The sequence below is a fragment of the Meles meles genome, chromosome 19 (genome assembly GCF_922984935.1).
Source record: "Meles meles chromosome 19, mMelMel3.1 paternal haplotype, whole genome shotgun sequence".
Classification (NCBI taxonomy): domain Eukaryota; kingdom Metazoa; phylum Chordata; class Mammalia; order Carnivora; family Mustelidae; genus Meles; species Meles meles.
Genome location: NC_060084.1, coordinates 45,589,356 through 45,607,401, shown reverse-complemented (window position 1 = coordinate 45,607,401; position 18,046 = coordinate 45,589,356). Strand labels below are relative to the sequence as shown.

At 56.7% G+C, this 18,046-nt stretch overlaps 2 protein-coding genes across 6 annotated transcripts; one reads left to right on the top strand and one right to left on the bottom strand.

Annotated features, from left to right (window-relative positions):
* On the top strand, positions 1-4,211 carry RPS16 (ribosomal protein S16). Its single transcript, XM_045988117.1, has 5 exons — positions 1-161; positions 297-398; positions 3,615-3,711; positions 3,827-3,874; positions 4,015-4,211. The coding sequence occupies exons 1-5, from the start codon at positions 114-116 to the stop codon at positions 4,158-4,160; spliced, it is 441 nt and encodes a 146-aa protein (XP_045844073.1). The 5' UTR covers positions 1-113; the 3' UTR covers positions 4,161-4,211.
* A 1,337-nt stretch (positions 4,212-5,548) lies between these two features.
* On the bottom strand, positions 5,549-17,828 carry PLEKHG2 (pleckstrin homology and RhoGEF domain containing G2). 5 transcript variants are annotated; one of them, XM_045988114.1, is made up of 19 exons: positions 16,928-17,828; positions 16,144-16,273; positions 15,018-15,289; positions 14,840-14,940; positions 14,010-14,076; positions 13,811-13,857; positions 13,400-13,550; positions 12,954-13,091; positions 12,544-12,744; positions 12,189-12,281; positions 12,013-12,099; positions 11,608-11,641; positions 11,419-11,520; positions 11,248-11,295; positions 11,130-11,168; positions 10,940-10,956; positions 10,658-10,834; positions 9,620-10,547; positions 5,549-9,540 (listed from the first exon to the last, which is right to left on the bottom strand). In XM_045988114.1, exons 2-19 carry the CDS (start codon positions 16,250-16,252, stop codon positions 7,925-7,927), a joined length of 4,227 nt encoding a protein of 1,408 aa, XP_045844070.1. In that variant the 5' UTR covers positions 16,253-16,273; positions 16,928-17,828; the 3' UTR covers positions 5,549-7,924. The 5 variants fall into 5 exon arrangements, with proteins under 5 accessions (XP_045844070.1, XP_045844071.1, XP_045844072.1 ...); XM_045988115.1 differs by having other exon boundaries at positions 15,018-15,286; XM_045988116.1 differs by having other exon boundaries at positions 15,018-15,286; positions 16,186-16,273.
* Between the last annotated feature and the right edge of the window lie 218 nt (positions 17,829-18,046).

The following is an 18,046-nucleotide window of genomic DNA, read 5'->3' as shown; positions in this document are numbered from 1 at the left end:
CGACACCGCCCACAGCGCCTGCGCAGACCCTGAAAAGCGGCCAGGGAGACCCCACATTTTCCTTTTCCGGTTGTGGCGCCTCGCGGTGAGGACCTGTGGCCTACGTTCCAGCCATGCCGTCCAAGGGTCCTCTGCAGTCCGTGCAGGTCTTCGGACGCAAGGTAGGCCGGGTGCCTGATAAGAGGGGCGGAGGGAGGCCGGGGTTGGCCGGGGCCTACGGGCAGGTTCTGGGGTCCACATAGGAGCTGGGGACCGAAGCTCACGTGGCTCCGCTGTTTCTCCCTCGCTTTCCGCAGAAGACGGCCACAGCCGTGGCGCACTGCAAACGGGGCAACGGCCTCATCAAGGTGAATGGGCGGCCCCTGGAGATGATCGAACCCCGCACGCTACAATACAAGGTGCTGGCACCGAGGGTGGGCTTTCGGGTTGAGTGGAGGGCTCTAGAGAGAGATCTTTAAATAAATGGGTTCTTGGAATTCATTGGTCTGGGAAGCTGAGGGATCTGGTATCAACAATGGGATGTTTAGAAGCTGGGGACAGAAAAATGGTCACTTGGGGGGGTGCCTGGGTGGCTCAGTCATTAAGTGTCTGCCTTCAGCTCAGGTCATGATCCCAGGCTCCTGGGATCAAGCCCCGCATGGGGCTGTCTGCTCGGCGGGAAGCCTGCTTCTCCCTCTCCCACTCCCCCTGCTTGTGTTCCCTCTCTCGCTGTGTCTCTCTCTGTCAAATAAAGTCTTTTTTAAATATTTTTATTTATTTATTTGGCAGAGAGAGAGATCACAAGTAGGCAGAGAGGCAGGCAGAGAGAGAGGAGGAAGCAGGCTCCCTGAGGAGCAGAGAGCCCCATGCGGGGCTCGATCCCAGGACCCTGAGATCATGACCTGAGCCGAAGGCAGCGGCTTAATCCACTGAGCCACCCAGGTGCCCCCAAATAAAGTCTTTAAAAAGGAAAAAGGGGGGCGCCTGGGTGGCTCAGTGGATTAACCCGCTGCCTTCGGCTCAGGTCATGATCTCAGCGTCCTGGGATAGAGCCCCGCGTCGGGCTCTCTGCTCCGCAGGGAGCCTGCTTCTTTCTCTCTCTCTGCCTGCCTCTCTGCCTACTTGTGATCTCTTTGTCTGTCTGCCAAATAAATAAATAAAATCTTTAAAAGAAAGAAAAAGGGGGGCATTTGGAGATGGAGTTGGATTTTCGGGGGGTTCAGATATTGTGATTAAACTGAACAGTGAAAACTTGGAGATTAAAAGGGTGACTTCAAAAATGGGACATTTGGGGTGCCTGGGTGGCTCAGTGGGTTAAGCCTCTGCTCAGGACTTGATCTCAGGGTCCTGGGGTCGACCCCCGTCCCCGACCCCCGTCCCCCGCTCTCTGCTCAGCAGGGAGCCTGCTTCCCTCTCTTTCTGCCTGCTTCTGCCTACTTTTGATCTCTGTCAAATAAATCAGTCTTTAGAAGAAAAAAAAAACTGGGATATTTGGAATCCCACTCATTTGAGGACTGCAGGGTAAGGGGTTTGTGCGGTCTGGTTTCGTATAGTATATAGTAAATTAATGGCGGATGTATGTCGTGTTTACAATCTAACGTCTCTTTTCCCTGTTAGAGCACATACTCAGGACGGAAATCGGTTGCTTTCTTAAGACATTTTGTTTTTATTCATTTATTTTTTTTTAAGATTTTATTTATTTATTTGACACAGATCACAAGTAGGCAGAGAGGCAGGCAGAGAGAGAGGGGGGAAGCAGGCTCCCCACTGAACAGAGAGCCCGATGTGGGGCTCGATCCCAGGACCCTGACCTGAGCTGAAGGCAGAGGCTTAACCCACTGAGCCACCCAGGCACCCAAGACATTTTGTTTTTAAAAGTAGAGTTTGGTAGTAGTTAAGTATTGGAAGAACAGGAGGAGAATTTGGGTTTGTTGTTCTTTGCTGTGAAAAGGGTTCCTCCCTTGCCTATTTTGGCTTTAGTTTCTTGAGCTCAGAATGGAAAGAGCAGAATCTGTGGTTTTTTTTTTTTTTTTGGTTTTTTTTTTTTTTGCGTCTTTTAACCTGTGTTGTTATTTGAGTCGATTAACTTTCTCTCTCGGGTTCATTTATAAAAGGGATAATTTCTACCTCCAAGGACTGTTGTGAAGATAGAGTAGTTTGTCGGTATAAGCTTCTTGGTGTGTGTGAGAACTCATATGTTTTTTCAGAGTGTGTTGCTTTTACTTTATTAGTTCTGATTATTTTTTAATTTTAGTGATGTTGAAATGCAACGTTAGTTTCTGGTGTGCAAGGTAGTAATAAAAGTCCACGTCATTTCTTTCTTTCTTTTTTTTTTTTTAAAGATTTTATTTATTTATTTGACAGACAGATCACAGGTAGGCAGAGGCAGGCAGAGAGAGAGGAGGAAGCAGGCTCCCCACTGAGCAGGAAGCCTGATGCGGGGCTCGATCCCAGGACCTTGGGATCATGACCTGAGCCGAAGGCAGAGGCTTAACCCACTGAGCCACCCAGGCACCCCAGTCCGTCATTTCTTCTTTTTTTTTTTTTTTTTTTTTTTTTTGAAGATTTTATTTATTTATTTGTCAGAGAGAGAGAGAGTGAGAGAGCAAGCACAGGCAGACAGAGTGGCAGGCAGAGGCAGAGGGAGAAGCAGGCTCCCTGCCGAGCAAGGAGCCCAATGCGGAACTCGATCCCAGGACGCTGGGATCATGACCTGAGCTGAAGGCAGCTGCCTAACCAACTGAGCCACCCAGGCGTCCCCAGTCCGTCATTTCTAATTCTGAAAAATAACATTTGTGTTGCAGGTTTAGTTAGAATTTAATATGCTGAGATCCCTTTGTATTGTGGTTTGCTCTTAACCAATTGCTGGTTATACAAAGGTTTTGTTTGTGTGGCCTGTGTTGAGTGCTGGGGACACAGCCTTGATCAGGTAGCCCCAGGCACTGCCCTCACAGAGCTCCTAGTCCAGTGGAGGAGGAAGACTGGACTCTGTACTAGACCCTGCTCCAACATAGTCTGGTTGAGATGGGGGAGCCCAGAGAGGGGTTCTGCCTGGGTAGAAGGATTGGGACAGGCTTGGGGAAGATGAAGGTGGGGATCTGTGAGCTGAGACCTAAAGCAGGTAAAACAAAAGCATTCAGGCACCTACAAAAATCTAGAGCTGGAAGGGGAGAGCGTGGCACAGGTTGTTGTAGTACTGTAGTAATTTGGGAATGGGATGCTCGGAGGGCTGGGTGGAGTGCTCAAGGGGGGAAATCAGAAAAAACACTGGACGGGGGGGCTTTTCATGGTTTCCGGCAGCCTTGGTGGCTGGAGAGGTTGGCCTTGTTGAACCAAAGTACCAGCACTCTTAAGAACCAGTGCTAGAGATGGGGATTCTGAGGCCCCAGAGGGACACAGATGGGAGGGCCCAGCTCAGGTTGCCTTCAGCAGTCTCTCCTTAGGCTTCAAATCCTCCCTGCTCCCCTGCCTATGCAGAGGGGTCTGCAGTGACAGCCTCCTCCTCGTCCACAAATGCTCTTACATCAGCCGTGGTAGAAGTTAACTTGGAGAGAGAGGAGTTGGGTGCTCAGTGAGGTGGCACTCAGCTGTCCCAGTTGTCATCTAAAATCCTGTCATGTCCCTTGCCCCTCTAGCTGCTGGAACCTGTTCTGCTTCTGGGCAAGGAGCGATTTGCTGGGGTGGACATCCGAGTCCGAGTGAAGGGTGGTGGTCACGTGGCCCAGATTTATGGTGAGTTCCAGGAACTGCAGGCACGGTGGTGGAGAGGTGGCTCTGAGAGCAAGGCCCTATTCTTGGGCCTTTGCAAAGCTGACAACACTCTCTCGTGCATGTATTTCCCTCACAGCTATCCGCCAATCCATCTCCAAAGCCCTGGTGGCCTATTACCAGAAATGTGAGTGAGCATGGCTCCTTCCCAACGGTTGGGTGGGTGGCAAGTAGGGGACCAGCTCCCCCTCCCCCCTGCCCAATCTTTAGCCCCAGAGACTTGGAGGGCACTTCCATGGCTATCTCAGTCCTCACTCTCTTTTCCAGACGTGGATGAGGCTTCCAAGAAGGAGATCAAAGACATCCTCATCCAGTATGACCGGACCCTGTTGGTAGCTGATCCCCGGCGCTGCGAATCCAAAAAGTTTGGTGGTCCTGGTGCCCGTGCTCGCTACCAGAAATCCTACCGATAAGCCTGTCGTGAGGATGATGGTTCATCTTTATAATAAACAATTGTTACGGGACTTAAGGTTTCAAAGACTGCTTTGGTTGTTTTTGGTGGGTCTTGGACTATAAGAAATGCAAAAACTCCCCAGCCTGGATTGTAAACTTTTCTAGAAGACAGCACTCTAGGGTCAGTGTGAATGGGTGGGAGAGGCAGGTGGGCCCAGTCTCCCTGTACCTCCAGCAGAGTCCAGTGTGGGGAGTTCTAGGCTATTGGTTGTGTGGGGTGTCCTTGTGAGTTTGTCCTTTTTCAGTCCATTTGCCACTGTCAAAACGGCATGTCAAGGAGGAGTGGTAGAAAGTGTAAGATCAGTGAACTAGAATACGGAGACAGGAGAAACCTGGGTGCATTCTGAAGTCAACCACTAAGGGCCAAGCCGGATTAGAAAGCAATTTACCCTCACGCCAACCTGGTAGGGAGACAGGCTTGGGATGGGGGGGTGGATTTCCCCCTGACTGGGTTCATGTTTCAGGATGGCAATACTCACTCCTGGGGAAAGCTTCCCAGTTAAATTCATTGTGGTGATTGTCTTTACAGGGCTCAGAACGTGTCTGAGAACTTAGCTGTAGTACTCGCCAGGTAGTAAGAGTCAACACCCAATGGACTCTCGGTTGCCACTCCTGGGCTACACAGGACATTTCCATTGTCAAAGTTCTGTGGGACAGTACTGGTGTATGTATAGGGAAGTGAAATGTTGCTTGTGGATTCAGTTACTTTGTGCGCCCCCCCCCCCCATCTTTGCAGGAAGCCAGTGACTGTCATTGAGGGGAGTGGAACGTGCATCTCCACCCACATTAGCCTTGAGCCAACCTAGCTACCTCAGCCATCTGTCCCCAGGCGAGGGCCCACCTCTCCTCCCCCTGCTGCCGGGGTCCTGGCAAGAATACTGGATATGGACGGAGGAAGGAAAACCTTATAAATTTTTTTTTTGTAAAAGATGGAACTTGAAATTTACTGTCCAGTTGCCCCTTTTGTCTCTGCCCAGTCAGTATAGTAGGCCTGTGTGGCTGCCATGGCTGGGCTGCAGACAAAAGAACGTGTCCATCGTGAGGCCAGTTCTGTAGGACGGCACGGATCTACGGGGAGCGTACAGGGATAGTGCTGCTTACAGATGGACAGTGGGCTTGATTAGCTGGGCTGGCACCAACTAGGTGCCCAGTAAGCATTGTACTTGTGAAGTTGGTGGCAGGCAGATGTTAGCTAAGAAAGTTAGCCTAGTGGCCACGTAACTACAGCTCACCAGGCTTTTCATGGGCGATGTTGGTTAATGGGTTAATGGTTTGGCTGGCATTAACTTAAATGTCCCAAAGAGGGCAGCAGGGCACTACCCCCCCCCCCCACTTTTGAGCTGATTGAACTGTGGCTCTAAGGACAGCTAGGCTGACGTAACAGTGGGCAGACTAGTGGACCAGCAAGGAGTGCACCCCAAGGTGCTGTCAGCTAGGACTGTGAAGGGGAAAGCTAGGAGCCTGGCAGGTGTCAGGAGTCCAGGGGTAGGGAACTGGAGGGGCCAAAGCAAGCCTGGTGTCCCTGGTTTTCCTCCAGGGTTTGGAGACCCCCTTCCGAGGCTCCTGGCTCCCTGCCAGAGGCACAGCTGGGATGCATCTTGTATCTGGAAAGGCGGAGGGGGCTCACCTCTCCTTCCCCACTTGAGGCTTTGGAGTAGACTGCCCCTTTCTCTCCCAGCCGCCTCCTCAAATACCGGGAATTCCGGCGCCACTGGGAGCCGAGGCCAGGCTGAGAACTTTCCTTCAGCTGGGAATGTGCAGCTGGGGGCGGAGGAGGGGAGGGCGGCTGCTGGGCCCAGGCTGAGGAGGCCAGCTCAGCCCTAGCCCTGCCGTATAGACCAGTAACCATCCAATAAGTGACTAGAAGCCAGCAGCTGACATTTACTGAACCAGGCCTTGTTTCTGCTGCCTTACTCAGCTAAGGATCACTTAGGGCCCTTCAGGCACTAGGCTGTAAGCCTTATCCCAGAGGGAAGTGGTTCCTTGAATCCTGTAGGGCATAAGATAGACAGTTAACAGTAGGGACTCAAGCTAGGCTGTGTGGATCTGAGTTCCAGCTCTGCCTCTGCCTAGCTATGTGACAGGGCAGACCCCCTTACTCTATTCTGTTTGCTCATCTCTTGAGGATCAGAAACCATCCTCGTGTCTTTTAGGGACACTGAGAGGATTCAAAGTGAGTGAGTTCACATAAAGTGACTAATGCTGTTGCTATGCAGTTAGTACTCAATAAATCGCCACTTTTTTTTCTTTCCGTTCACTGTTCAAACTTCAGATTCCTAGGCTCCCACCCTGGAGGTTCTGACTCCATAAGATGGAACCGGATCCTGGACCCTGGGGGATCTCTGGTAGTCAAACAGTGCCCCGGGAAGTGAGGCCATGCTCACTGAATTTACCATGATCTTACAAGGCAGGTACTGCTCTAGTTTCTCGGCTGGCCCAGTTGAGAAAACCAGACTCGGAGGTTGTACACCAACTAAAAAAGTCAGGATTTGAACTCAGCTTTGACACTGGTACCTCAGGGAATTCCAGGGAAAATGAAATAAAACAAGGTGCTAAGTACAAGAGGTTTAGCATTCAATGAATGAAGCTAGTATTACCAAAGAAACTGCTTAAGTTACGCTGCTTGCCCCGCATAACACTGCTGGGAGGGGGCAGAATGATTCTAACATAAAAGCCTTTGTCTCCGACCTGAATTTCTCTTAGGGGTGGGGGCACTTGAGAGGTCCCAAACTCAAGTGAGGGGGTAAAAAGATCCAGTGTGTGTAGGTGGGCACAAGAATTAGAACATTCATGTGTTGGGGAGTGAGAAATCAGATGTGGAACGGACTTTGCAGAATCCCAAACCCAGTTCACTCTGGTGTCAGTATAATAGAATCTCTGAAATTTTGTAGTACCAAGACTCAGAAGAATCTGATTAAAGAGGGATGGATGAGGAGAGATCAGAAGGGTTGGATGCGTGGTAGGGAACGTAAGGACGGCACTGATGGATTAGATGGTCGCACGAGAGGTAGGGATGGGTAAAGGGGGAGTATGGAGGAACAGAGGGATGAATGGAGAGGGCCGGCTGGACAAAATGGGCAGGTGAGATAATGGAGGAATGGGTACGAGAAAGGGGGTAGGATGATGGATGAATAGGGCAGAGTTGACTAAATCATGGCATCGGGACTGGAAGGTGGGACAGGGAGGTGGGGAGGAGATGGGACAGCCAGCGGATGGATATACACAGAGATGGCTGAACAGATAAGATGCTAGCAGACGTGAACTGGGTAAACTTCTAAGTCAACCTGGACCCAAGCTGCTTAACTGAGTTTTCCTGGATGGCATCAAGCAGTCCATAAACTATCTAAACGCAAGCACCAAACTAATGGGCGGTCGTCAGTAATTCTCCAACAAGTTTGAGATGCCTCCTGTTTTCAGAACCACTGATTCATGCTGTGTCAGACCTTCACATTCATTGTCTTGTTATCCACCCACTGCCTCCATAATGGGAAAATATACATAACTTCATAATATTAACAAAATATTAATGACATCCCCCCTTCCCCATCCCTGCTGAGTTAGTCAAGGTAAGTAAAAAGGACCATTCGCCAGAGCAGCTCCCAGGAGTTGGAAAGCTGCAGCAATTTCTAGACCTGTGCTCAGTGTCTGGACTTCTGGGTGAAGTTCTGAGGGTCTGTGGCATCCAGCTGAAGTCCTTGCTTTTCAAAAAGCCCGATATCTGGGCTCACATGTGGTAAGGGGCATCAGGAGCTCCCTGGGCCCTGCGAAGGCCCACAGATTCCTGGGTGGGGGCCAAGAGAGCAGGGTGGTTCAACCTGACCTGGGCCTTGGCTGGCCGGAGCCGCCCGCCACCCCCAACCTGGATGTTGACCGTGGTGGCATAGCTGAGCCTCCGGGCTGGGGGCGGCGCGGGCTGGGGCTGGGGTGGGGGTGAAGGGGCCCGCGATGCGGGGGCAGAGGAGGACCAGGGACCCCGGGAGGCCGAGGGGGCTTCTCCTCCAGACCCTTGCCGCCGAGCCAGGCTCTGGCTGATGTATGAGGCTGCCAAGTACCTTGAGAGAGCAGCTGCGTTGGGGCCCAGGAGCTGCCGGGTTGGAGGAGGGGGGCTATGGGGTGGGGTCAACTCTGAAGACTCTGACCTGGTGACAGGAGAGGCCAAGTAGTGTCCTGGTTTGGACAGAACCATGGTGGTCTGAGCCGGGGTGGAAAACAGGCCCTGAGAGTCCCGAGAGCCTCTCTGCTCAGGCAAGAGTGTTAGGGCCGGGCCATGGACGTCGGGGAGGCTCCTCTGCTCCAACAACGGCGAACGTTTTTGGACCTGAAGGTCTGTGAAGCTTTGTTCCTGAAGCAAAGGTGCAGCAGATGGACCCTGGGTGTCAGGGAGGCCTCCCTGCTTGGGCAGAGGTGGGAGGACCTGGACTTGGGTGTCCGGGAGACCTGGTCGCTGGGGCAGAGGTGCAGCAGCGGGAACATTCGAGTTCTGGGGCAAAGACAGTGGGGTGCTGGCTGGGAACTGATGGTCTAGGCAGCTTTCGTGTGCAGGCAAGGATGAGGTGCCCAGAAGCTGAATGTCTGAGGGGTCTTGGGGCAAAGACAGCGCAGCGCTGGCTGGGATCTCATGGCTTGGGGAGCCTTCCCAGGCAGCTAGAGGTGAAGCACCCAGAACCGGAATGTCTGGGAGGTCGTGTTGCAAGGGCAGTGCAGCGTTGCCTGCGATCGGACGGTCCAGGCTGCTTCCAAGTGTAAGCGAGGCGTTGACAGCTTGGTCGCCAACACCGGCCGGAAATGGAACATCCCTGGGACCTCCTTGTCTGGTTAACGGGGTATTGCTCGGGCTCTGGCTATGAAGAGGGCCTTCTTGCTTGGGCACAGTGGCAGTGGCTAAAACCGTGACGTCAGAACGGCATCTCTGCCCAGGCAGGGCCGGGCTGGTTGGAACTTGGGTGTCCATATGGCCTCTATGCTGAGGCAGAGGGGTGGTAGTTGGACACTGGACTTCCAGGTGGCCTCCTGGGTCAGGCAGAGCTGTAGCCGGCACCTGCGCATCTGGGGGGTCTTCCTGCGGGGGCAAGGCTGTTGTGGCTGCAGCCATGCTCTGTGTGTTCTGGGGGCCTCCTTGCTCAGGCAGATGGCTAGCAGCTGGTACCCGGATGCCCAGATGGTCTTGCTCAGGCAAACTGGAAACACAGAGACCCCGGCCACCCAGGCAGCCTCCCTGCTTAGACAAAGGTGTGGCAGCTTGAACCCGGGTGGCAGGACCCAGAGGGACAGACTCCTGGGCACAGGTCAGCGGGAAGGCCAGTTCACACACCAGCACGTGTCCAAAGGCAGGCAGAGACCCTGTGTGCACAGAAAGAATGGAGTCAGGACTGAGGTCTCCATGGGGACCATCTCTGCCAACCACACACCTGGACCTCACCTGGCTCAGCATGCTCTTGGGGCAGGCAGGGGGACAACTGGGGCTGGGCCAGAGCGCGAGGCCGGCGGCGGGGGGCGTTGGCCGACGCCCGTGTCTCGGCCCGCTGCATCTGCTGGATCCGCTCGCTGTAGAGCCGGGCTAACTCTCGCACCCGGGAAGCTGCCCTCTCCGAACTTGGGGCTCCTGCCTTCCCGCTCCCGCTGCCTCCGCCCAGATCCGAATCTTCCAGGATCAGCAGTGGCTCCGGGAAACCCGGCCGGGCCAGCTGCCCCTGCTCCAGGGCCCGCCAGGCGCTGCGGATTTCTGAACAAGAACGGAATTCCAGCTCATCTGGGAATCCCTGATCTTGGGGGACATCCTGGGGCTGGAAGTCTGGGAACGATTCCCCTTCTTCAGCCTCCTCCTGCCCTGCCCTGCCATCTGAGGAGGGTTCCCCCAGTTTTGCCGAGCTGCCTCCGGGGAACAGTTCTCTCCTGATGGCTACAGCCTCATCGGGCCCTTGCAGAGGTCCCTGGAGCCATGAGTCACAGGGAAGGGCGGGAGCACTGGCGAGACTAGGAATGTCCGGGACATTAGGTATGGCTGGAAGGCAGGGCATTTCAAAAACACTGGAAATGTCAGAGAGGCTGGGAAGGTGGGGAATCTTGGGAATTTCAGACAGGCCGGGAATTTCAGGGAGGCCGGGTGCGTCTGGACTTTTGCTAAGGCCGGAAACGTCGGGAGTTTCAGCTGCAGTGGAACTTTCGAGCCCTTCCAGGACGTGGAGTGGGGAAGGCCCCCGTTCGTCCATCTCTAGCTCCTCCTCCTCCTCCTCTTCTGAAGAGTCCCGGCTCGGCAGGGCTTGGAATGTCAGGGTTTCACTGTCGCCTGGCACCTGGGAGTCTCCAGGGAACTTGGGAATGTCGTGGGGGGATGGCGGCAGTGGGCACTGGGGAAGAGGCCAAAGATGTCAGGGCAGGCTGGGCCCGCTGACCCCATGGGGCTATTCCCCTCCCAGCTGAGAGCCCCAAGGACACCAGGATGTGATGCCCAGCTCACCCCTGGATCCCGGAGGCCTCTTTGGTTCAACAGTTCCAGAATCTCTTCAGTGATGGAGGTCCCAGAGGGCTCCAGCGTGGGGGGTCCAGTGTCCTCCAGGTCCTCAGGGGGTCCGGAAGTTGGAACTGGTGGCTGAGGCTCTAAGGGGGGGTAGAGCTCCCCCTCACTGCCAGCATGCTGCGAGCAAGGAGAGAGGATGGAGGGCTGGAGTGGAGGGCCCCATCCCTTTCTCCCAGGCCCAGGAGTACAGGTCCTCAGACCCTGTCCTAGGGTGTTTCTTACCTTGAGTCTAGGCTTAGCTGGGGATGGAGAGATGATAAAGAGAAAAGAATGAGATGCAGGAACAAGGTCATTCCTTATAGCTGATGAGCTGCCCATCACCCCGCACCCATGCCCAGGGGACATCCCCTGGAAAGAGACAGATAGATAGACAGATGGGGCTGGACCCAGCTGGGCTGGGGTGGTCACTTACCGTTTGGTGGAAACATAACATACGGGTCCTTTACTGGCTCTGGGGAGAGAACACAGTGATGTCAAGGGCTCAGCTCCCACCGCATTCTCTAGTCAACTTTTAGGTGGAGGACACTCACCAGACTGTCTGCGGCCACGGCGGGTAGCAGAGGGTCCTGGAGATGGAGCTGGGGGACAGGGAGATTAGAAGCCCATGAGGGGCCCAGCTCCAGGCTCCCGAAGGAGAAGAAGGCTGGGGGTACAGTTCCTGGGGGAGAAGTGGGGGGGGGAGCTCAGGGTTCCATCTTTACCTGTGTTCCTTCGTCCAGGGGTGAAACTTCTAGCATCTCGAGGTCGGGGAGACCCAAGTGGGGGTGTCAGGGGCTCTGGGATAGGCTTACTTTTAGGAGCACCTATGGGGAGAAATTTGGAACCTGATAATTGCCTTTTCGTCGGGAGTCATGCCTCTACTCCCACATAATCCCAAGACCCCAACTCACAGTGCAGGCTGTTTTCAAGGAGAACCTGTTTGGCCTGAAAGAGACAAGGGTGGGAGTTGCATGGCAGAGCACCTGTCTCTGAGCGCCCCGGTCACAGTCTCTTTCATGGGTGCTGTACGCATGAGCCACCTCACATGACTTATGACTGTCAGTAATCCCCCCAACTCTGTGGGGTTGGTGCTGATTCCTCCAGGTGAGGAAACAGGGATCAGAGAGGTTGCCCTACTTGCCCAAAGTCACACAGCAGAGACATGGTGGAGCTGGGCTTTAAACCCAGGCAACCTAACTCTGCAATTTATGGGTCATGGTCTAAGAGAGTCCCCCTGCCCTCAGGGTTTTGTGGAGCTATGGTCGGGGGAGGTCCTCCAGCGCGCTCAAGGCCCACGGACATAGCAGGAGCTGTACCTTGGCAGGGATGGAGGCAGGGTGGTTTTCAAAGAAGAGACGCTGGAGACAGTGAATCCACAGCCTCTTCTCTTCTTGGTTCTTGGCCTGGGGGTGGGACGGGCGGAGTCAGGAGCCGGGTGTAAGGTCTAGAGGCAGAGGGGAGCCCTGACCGCCCAGCCTCACCTTGAACCCACCTGGAGAAGGTGCCTGTGTTTGGGAATGGTCAGATCGGACACCTTGAACCCTAGAGGGTCTCGAGGACTCTCGCTCACACTCAAGTTGCAGCACTAGATGTGGTGGGACAGAAAGGGGCAGTAAGCTCAAATCCAGGCCTCCCTGCTCCCCAGGCCCTCACCGGCATCCTGCTGGCCTCGCCCCTCATTAAACCTCACCCCTATCCTCAGACTCAAGAAAACGTGGTCATTTTAAGCTGGGTGGTCCCTCCTTTGCAGACCCTGCCACCGGCCCTCCCTGTAGGTACGCAGCTACAGGTATAGGTGATAAACCTTGCCGGGGACATTCTGGCCTTGCCCCCAACCCTGAACTCACGAAGATATGGCCCTTGTAGGTGTACTCCGGGCCCCGGCGCTTGGCCACGAGCAGCATCCGTGAGAATAGAAAAAGCAGCCTCTCGCCCCCTCGAAGTCGGGGGCCACCCCCTCCGCCACCTCGGAATGCGCCCTCCAGCACCAGCTCCCCGAAAGCGCTGAGCTCCGGGCCAGTCCAGCCGCCCAGCCGCCGTTGCACTTCCTGCTGGGACCCCGTCAGGTGCAAAAGGCACAGAAGTGCACATGCACCGAGACAGGAAGTGTACACACAACAAGACGGGGGCGTCAGCCACAGGGCTGTGCTGTCCCAGCCGGCGCTCGGAGGCCGCTCACCCCCACCAGAGGCCCTCCTACCCGCTGCCCCCATCCAGCAGCCCCGGCACCCCCCCACCCCCGTCCTCCGGGGCTCACCTGGAGGCGCGCCGCATGCTCCTGCTTCCGTTTCATGTCATTGATGTACCAGGCAACCGCGGTCATGGACACAATGGCCTCTTCCACCATCTCGCGGCCCCCGGCGCCTGGGCCCTCCGCCCAGTGCTTGCCTAGCTCCTGCCAGGCAGTCCCCAGGCACCCAGGGAGGGGACAGAGATGAGAGAGAACGGTAACGACAAAGAGGGACAGAAACAGAAAGATAGGGGCAGAGACGGTGACCCAGTGAAGGACAGAGAGACACAGGCAGAGACAGAAAGTGGGATCAGCTGGCACCAGTCCCCACCAGCCATGAGGCCCTGCCCCAACTGCTGTCCCAGCTTCTAGGGACTTGTCCTGGGTCCACCCTCCAGATGTCCCACCAGGGGGTCGCCGGACAGGACCTTGCCCTTGCCCTCCCCGGGCAGCCCCCCGGGGCCACAGCCCACCTGCAGCAACAGATGGTACTTGAGGATCCGCTGAACAGGCTTTAGCAGGAAGCTCTGCAGGGGCAGTGAGTGGCGGAGCTGGGCCTGGCGCTCCTGCAGCCACAGGGCTGCGGGCGGGGACAGCGACAGCTCCCGGAGCAGGGCTAGGGAGCTGGGGGCACAGCACAGGTCATGGTGGTGGGGGGGCTTGCAGCCCCGGGTGGGGGGTGCTGGGAGGGGGTGGGGAGTGGCCAGGGTTTCAGGGGCTGGCAGGTGGGGCTGGGGGCGGTCAAGGGCAGCTTAGGGAGAGGTCAGTTACTGTCCTGGTCTGGTAGGGGTTGGAGCTGGATGGGTCGAGGTGGAGGGAGGCCGGCTGACACAGCAACTCAGGGGGCAAGGCCTGGGGCCTGGCAGGAGCTCCTCACCCCTCACCTTGGATAGTTCATGCAGTACAATGTGTAGATGTCAAAATCCTCACTCTGCAGGTGACACAAGAATCAGGGAGACCCAAGGTCCCAAATCCTGAGGGCCTCCCTCCTGCCTAGCCCAGGCCTGCTCCCTCCGTCCCCCGCCTCCCGCCCCGCCCCATCCCAGGCCCCATCCCAGACTGAGCGTCCTGACCCCGACTCACCCTCTGCACAAAGCACTCAGCAATGCCCCCGGCGCTGCTGCTGCCCTCCAGGTCCTCCAGGAGCTCACTGTGAGGGAGAGAGGGCGGTGAGGAGCTGCCCCATCCCCGACCCCCTCTGTGGGAGGACTCCAAGAGGCTGGGGCCGTGGCGGTGGCCAGGGTCTCTCAAGGGGCCACCACGCCCAAAGGAAGTCTTCTTGCTGTGACCTGGGAGATTCCAAGCTGCTCAGACTTTGTCCACGGACAGCATCCTATTCCTCTGCTCGAAACGTTGTCACAGCTGGCATGAGCCTGGGGTGAGGGTGGGGATCTTGTGATATGACCCAGGGAGAGGGGTGTCATGACCCTCAGGGCTGTGATGAGCTTAAGATCCTGTTGCGATCCTGAGATCTTGGCATGCCTTCTCAGATCTCCTGCAATCATCCGCAGATCTCACGAAGACACTCAGAGGGGTCAGGATCCTTGGACCCCAGCATCCTCCTTCCTGGGTCCCGGCCAACCATCTGGTTTATCTGGGGCCGAGGGGGTTCCCAGGCTGAGACGGTCGCACGAATGCTCACACTGGCATGATCTTCGGGCTCCACGTGAACCCTGGATTCATCGCGATCCCACATCTGACACAGCACTGAGACACATCCCAGGACTGAGCATCTACCTCACCCGCCATCACTCTGGTTCCTTGCTCCCCATCATGATTCCTGCCCCAAGTCACCACACCCCAGGTACCAGCCTGGACAAGGCATTATGGGGCTCCAAGGTCTGGGTTAGGATACAGCCCACCATCCCTGACCCTACCCGCTGGTACCCCGGCCCATCCCTCCCGCCTCTGACCTGCTGAACTCGTAGATGTCCTCGATGTTGGCAAATAGCATGCCCACCTGCTCCGTACTCAGCCCTAGGACCCCACCATCCAGCAGAGGGGCCAGGTAGTCCTGCGGGGATGACTGGGGTTATGGGTGCGGAGGGCTGGCCTGGGTTCCCACTGTGCTCAGGTGCCAGCTGGCCTCACCTCCACAATGCTACGAAGGTCCCGGACATAGGCCCGTTCTGTCTCCACGATCTCTCGCACCACTCGCTCCAGCCTTGAGGGTTTGGCCGAACCCGGGGTTCCCATGGGTGACAGATGCAGGCGGATGGGGGGCCCTGGAAGGGGCTCTGGCCTGGATGCTGAGCAGACTGGGGTGGGCCCTGGAGCCGGGTCTCCCTCAGAGCCCACCGTGCTCAGGGATGTGGAGCTCCCAGAACCTCGGGGGGAGGCCATGGCAGGAGTTGCAGGGCCTGCTGGGGGTGTGGAGCAGGAGATCAGGGGGTGTCCCCACCTGAGTGAGTACTCTCAGCCCTACACTCATCCACACCACATCACAATCTTTCCCCGGGGCTCCGGTCTCCTCTCCCCATTGCGCTGCCCTAGTCCTGGCCAGTCCTCTCCCATGAGGGTCTCCTCAGGGCTTCGGCTTTCACTCTTCTAATCCACCTCCATGTATCAGCCTGGGAGATCTTTATTAATCTGCCCATTTGACCCTGTCACTCCAAGTGCTCGTCCTTCACGTCCTCGGGATAAAAGTCCAAACTCCTCGGATCCACAGGGCCCTATGCAACGTGGCCATTTGAGACCTTTCCATTCTGCTTTCTTCCCATAGCCATACACTTCTCACACTCCGGACTCCAGTCCTATTTGCCTACTTTCAGTTTCTTAAGAAAAACCAGCCCCTCTTGCCTCTGCACACACTGTCCCCTCAGCATGGAATACTCTTCCTTGCTTTTTCCAACTCATTTCTCCTCATCTTTCAGTTCTGTTTAGATGTCCCCTCCTCCATGAAGCCTGTCCCCTCCTCCATGAAGCTGAACCAGACTGGGCTTCCACATTGAGGGGATGGGGCTTTTCCACTGCTCCCCACAACCCTATCCCAGCCCTGACCATTCTACCGCAGGTTTCCCCCTCTGGACTATCAGCATCTGGGGATGGTTCCATCTGCCCTAGGCGACCTGGAGCTCTGTGTAGGCAGGGCTGGGACTGTCTTGATCACTTGTGTTGCCAGCACTGCCCAGCACCGAGGCCAGCCATAGAGGCCCTCACAGTGCCTGGACTAAAGGACCCAATGCCCAGCAGACCCCACCCTCCCTTGCACGCTCACCTGTCTGGCTCTCACACACAGCTGCGCAGTCACACACTTCACCTGTGGGGACACGGCCAAGGCTAGGGCTGGGTTTGGACAGGCTCGGTCCACGGGCTCCCTCCGGCATGGCTGAGTGGCTCAGCGGCTGCTGCAGAGAGATCCCCTTCTTGGCTATCAGGACCCCATCAGCCTCCCCCCACTGGCCACACTCACAGATTAGGCCAGAGAATTGGGAACCCGGTCTAAACCCAGGAGGGACCCCCTAAGAGTAACTACGGAGGCAGACGGAAGCACGGCGATAGAAACAGGGGCACAAGGGGTGATAACACAGAGAAAAAGATGGAAAGGTTGAGACAAAGAAGACTGAAGCTGGGAGTCTGGTCTGTCTGGGGTTGGAGGCTCAGGGATCCTGGGAACGTTTGTCTGGAGCCGAGGGCGAGGGGCAGGGCTGGGAAAAGCCGTGGGCGGGAGGCCGCGGGGTCCCAGGGGAGGGCGGAGGAGGCTGGGGGACCGGATGCCAGGGTCCTGCAGACGGCTCCCTCCCCCGCCCAGGGCTGCGAGTTGGGGCGCTGGCCCTGAGCCTTCAACACACCTCCCCTCAACCCCCCAGCCAGTTCCCTCCGCGATCCGCTTACTGTCCCCACCGCCGCGCCGGGTCCCCAGCGCCTTCCCACACCCCTCCAGACCCAAACTCCCGCCGGCGCCTCCGCTCGCCCCCCGCGGGCACGCCCCCTCATTGTTCAGCGGCTGCGGCGCCGCCCCCTCCCCCAGCCCGTCGGGGCCCCTCGCCTCCCTCCCTCACCTCCCAGGGAGTCTCCAGCCCAGAACCGAGGTTGCTCGATTCTTATTCGACCCTAGTACGGTCCTCGGGGAGGCGCAAGGCCGGACTCCTGGGTCTCTGCAAGTCAGGGGCGTGAACTTCGGGTTCTCAGGCTCCGGGAACCACAATCCGGGGTCTCTCGGAGAAAGGGATGTAGCAGTCCAAATTTCTTGGTCCTCTAAATGAGGGATGCTGGGAGTCCCGACACTTGGATCTCAGATGGGGCGCTGGAGACCCAAACTCCTGAGTCTTCTAGATAGGGCCGTGGGGCGACCGGATTCCTGAGTTCCCCTAACTCTTGGAGCAGATATTAAACCATCTCCAGGCGGGAGCGCAGGGGAGTCCCAAATTCCTGGGTCCCCTTGAAGTGGTGGCGTTTCAGCCCCAAACAAACTGGCTGGGGCGCTAGGAGTCCGTATGCCAAGTTCGGATATCTGGGCTCGAATATCTGGGAACGCTTGGAGGTAATCACCAGTCTGGGATCCTAAGTTCTTTAAACCGGGGTGCAGGAAGCTCGGCCTCAAGGATCGCGCGGAGTGATGTCCCGGACTCCCGGCTCCTCCAGGAGGGGGCGCTGGGCACCTGGATATTTGGGTTCCTTTAGCCTGCGCTTTGGGGTCTCTCAGGGCGCGGTGCAGACTCGCGACTCCGGAGTCCACGACTTTGGACCCCTCAAGGCTCTGGGATGAGTACCGCTGGGCTCTGGCGACGGTGGTGCCACATCTGTGGCGGGAGAGTCCGGTACCAGCTGTGAGGCGGGGGGCGGTCGCCTGGGCCTTCCCCTCCCCCTCCCCCTCCCCCTCCCAGCCGCCCGGGCTCATATCCTGTTCCCGCCCGCGGGGGGGAGGGGCTGCCTTCCGGCCAGGCAGCCGTTAAAGGGTTAAGCCCCCCCCCCTTCCCTCATATCTGAATATTCATGAGAAGGCGAGTCCCGGGTTGGCTACGCCTCCACATTCCAAACGTCTCTGAGACTTTTCCCTTTTACAGCAAGGGCCTTCGGGCCGTGAGAATCCGGAACTGGAAGCGCACTCTCTCCCATTGGTCAACCAAAAGACTCTTATTTGCATATGCAGCAAAAGGCGGGGCTGTCCAGCTAGGTCA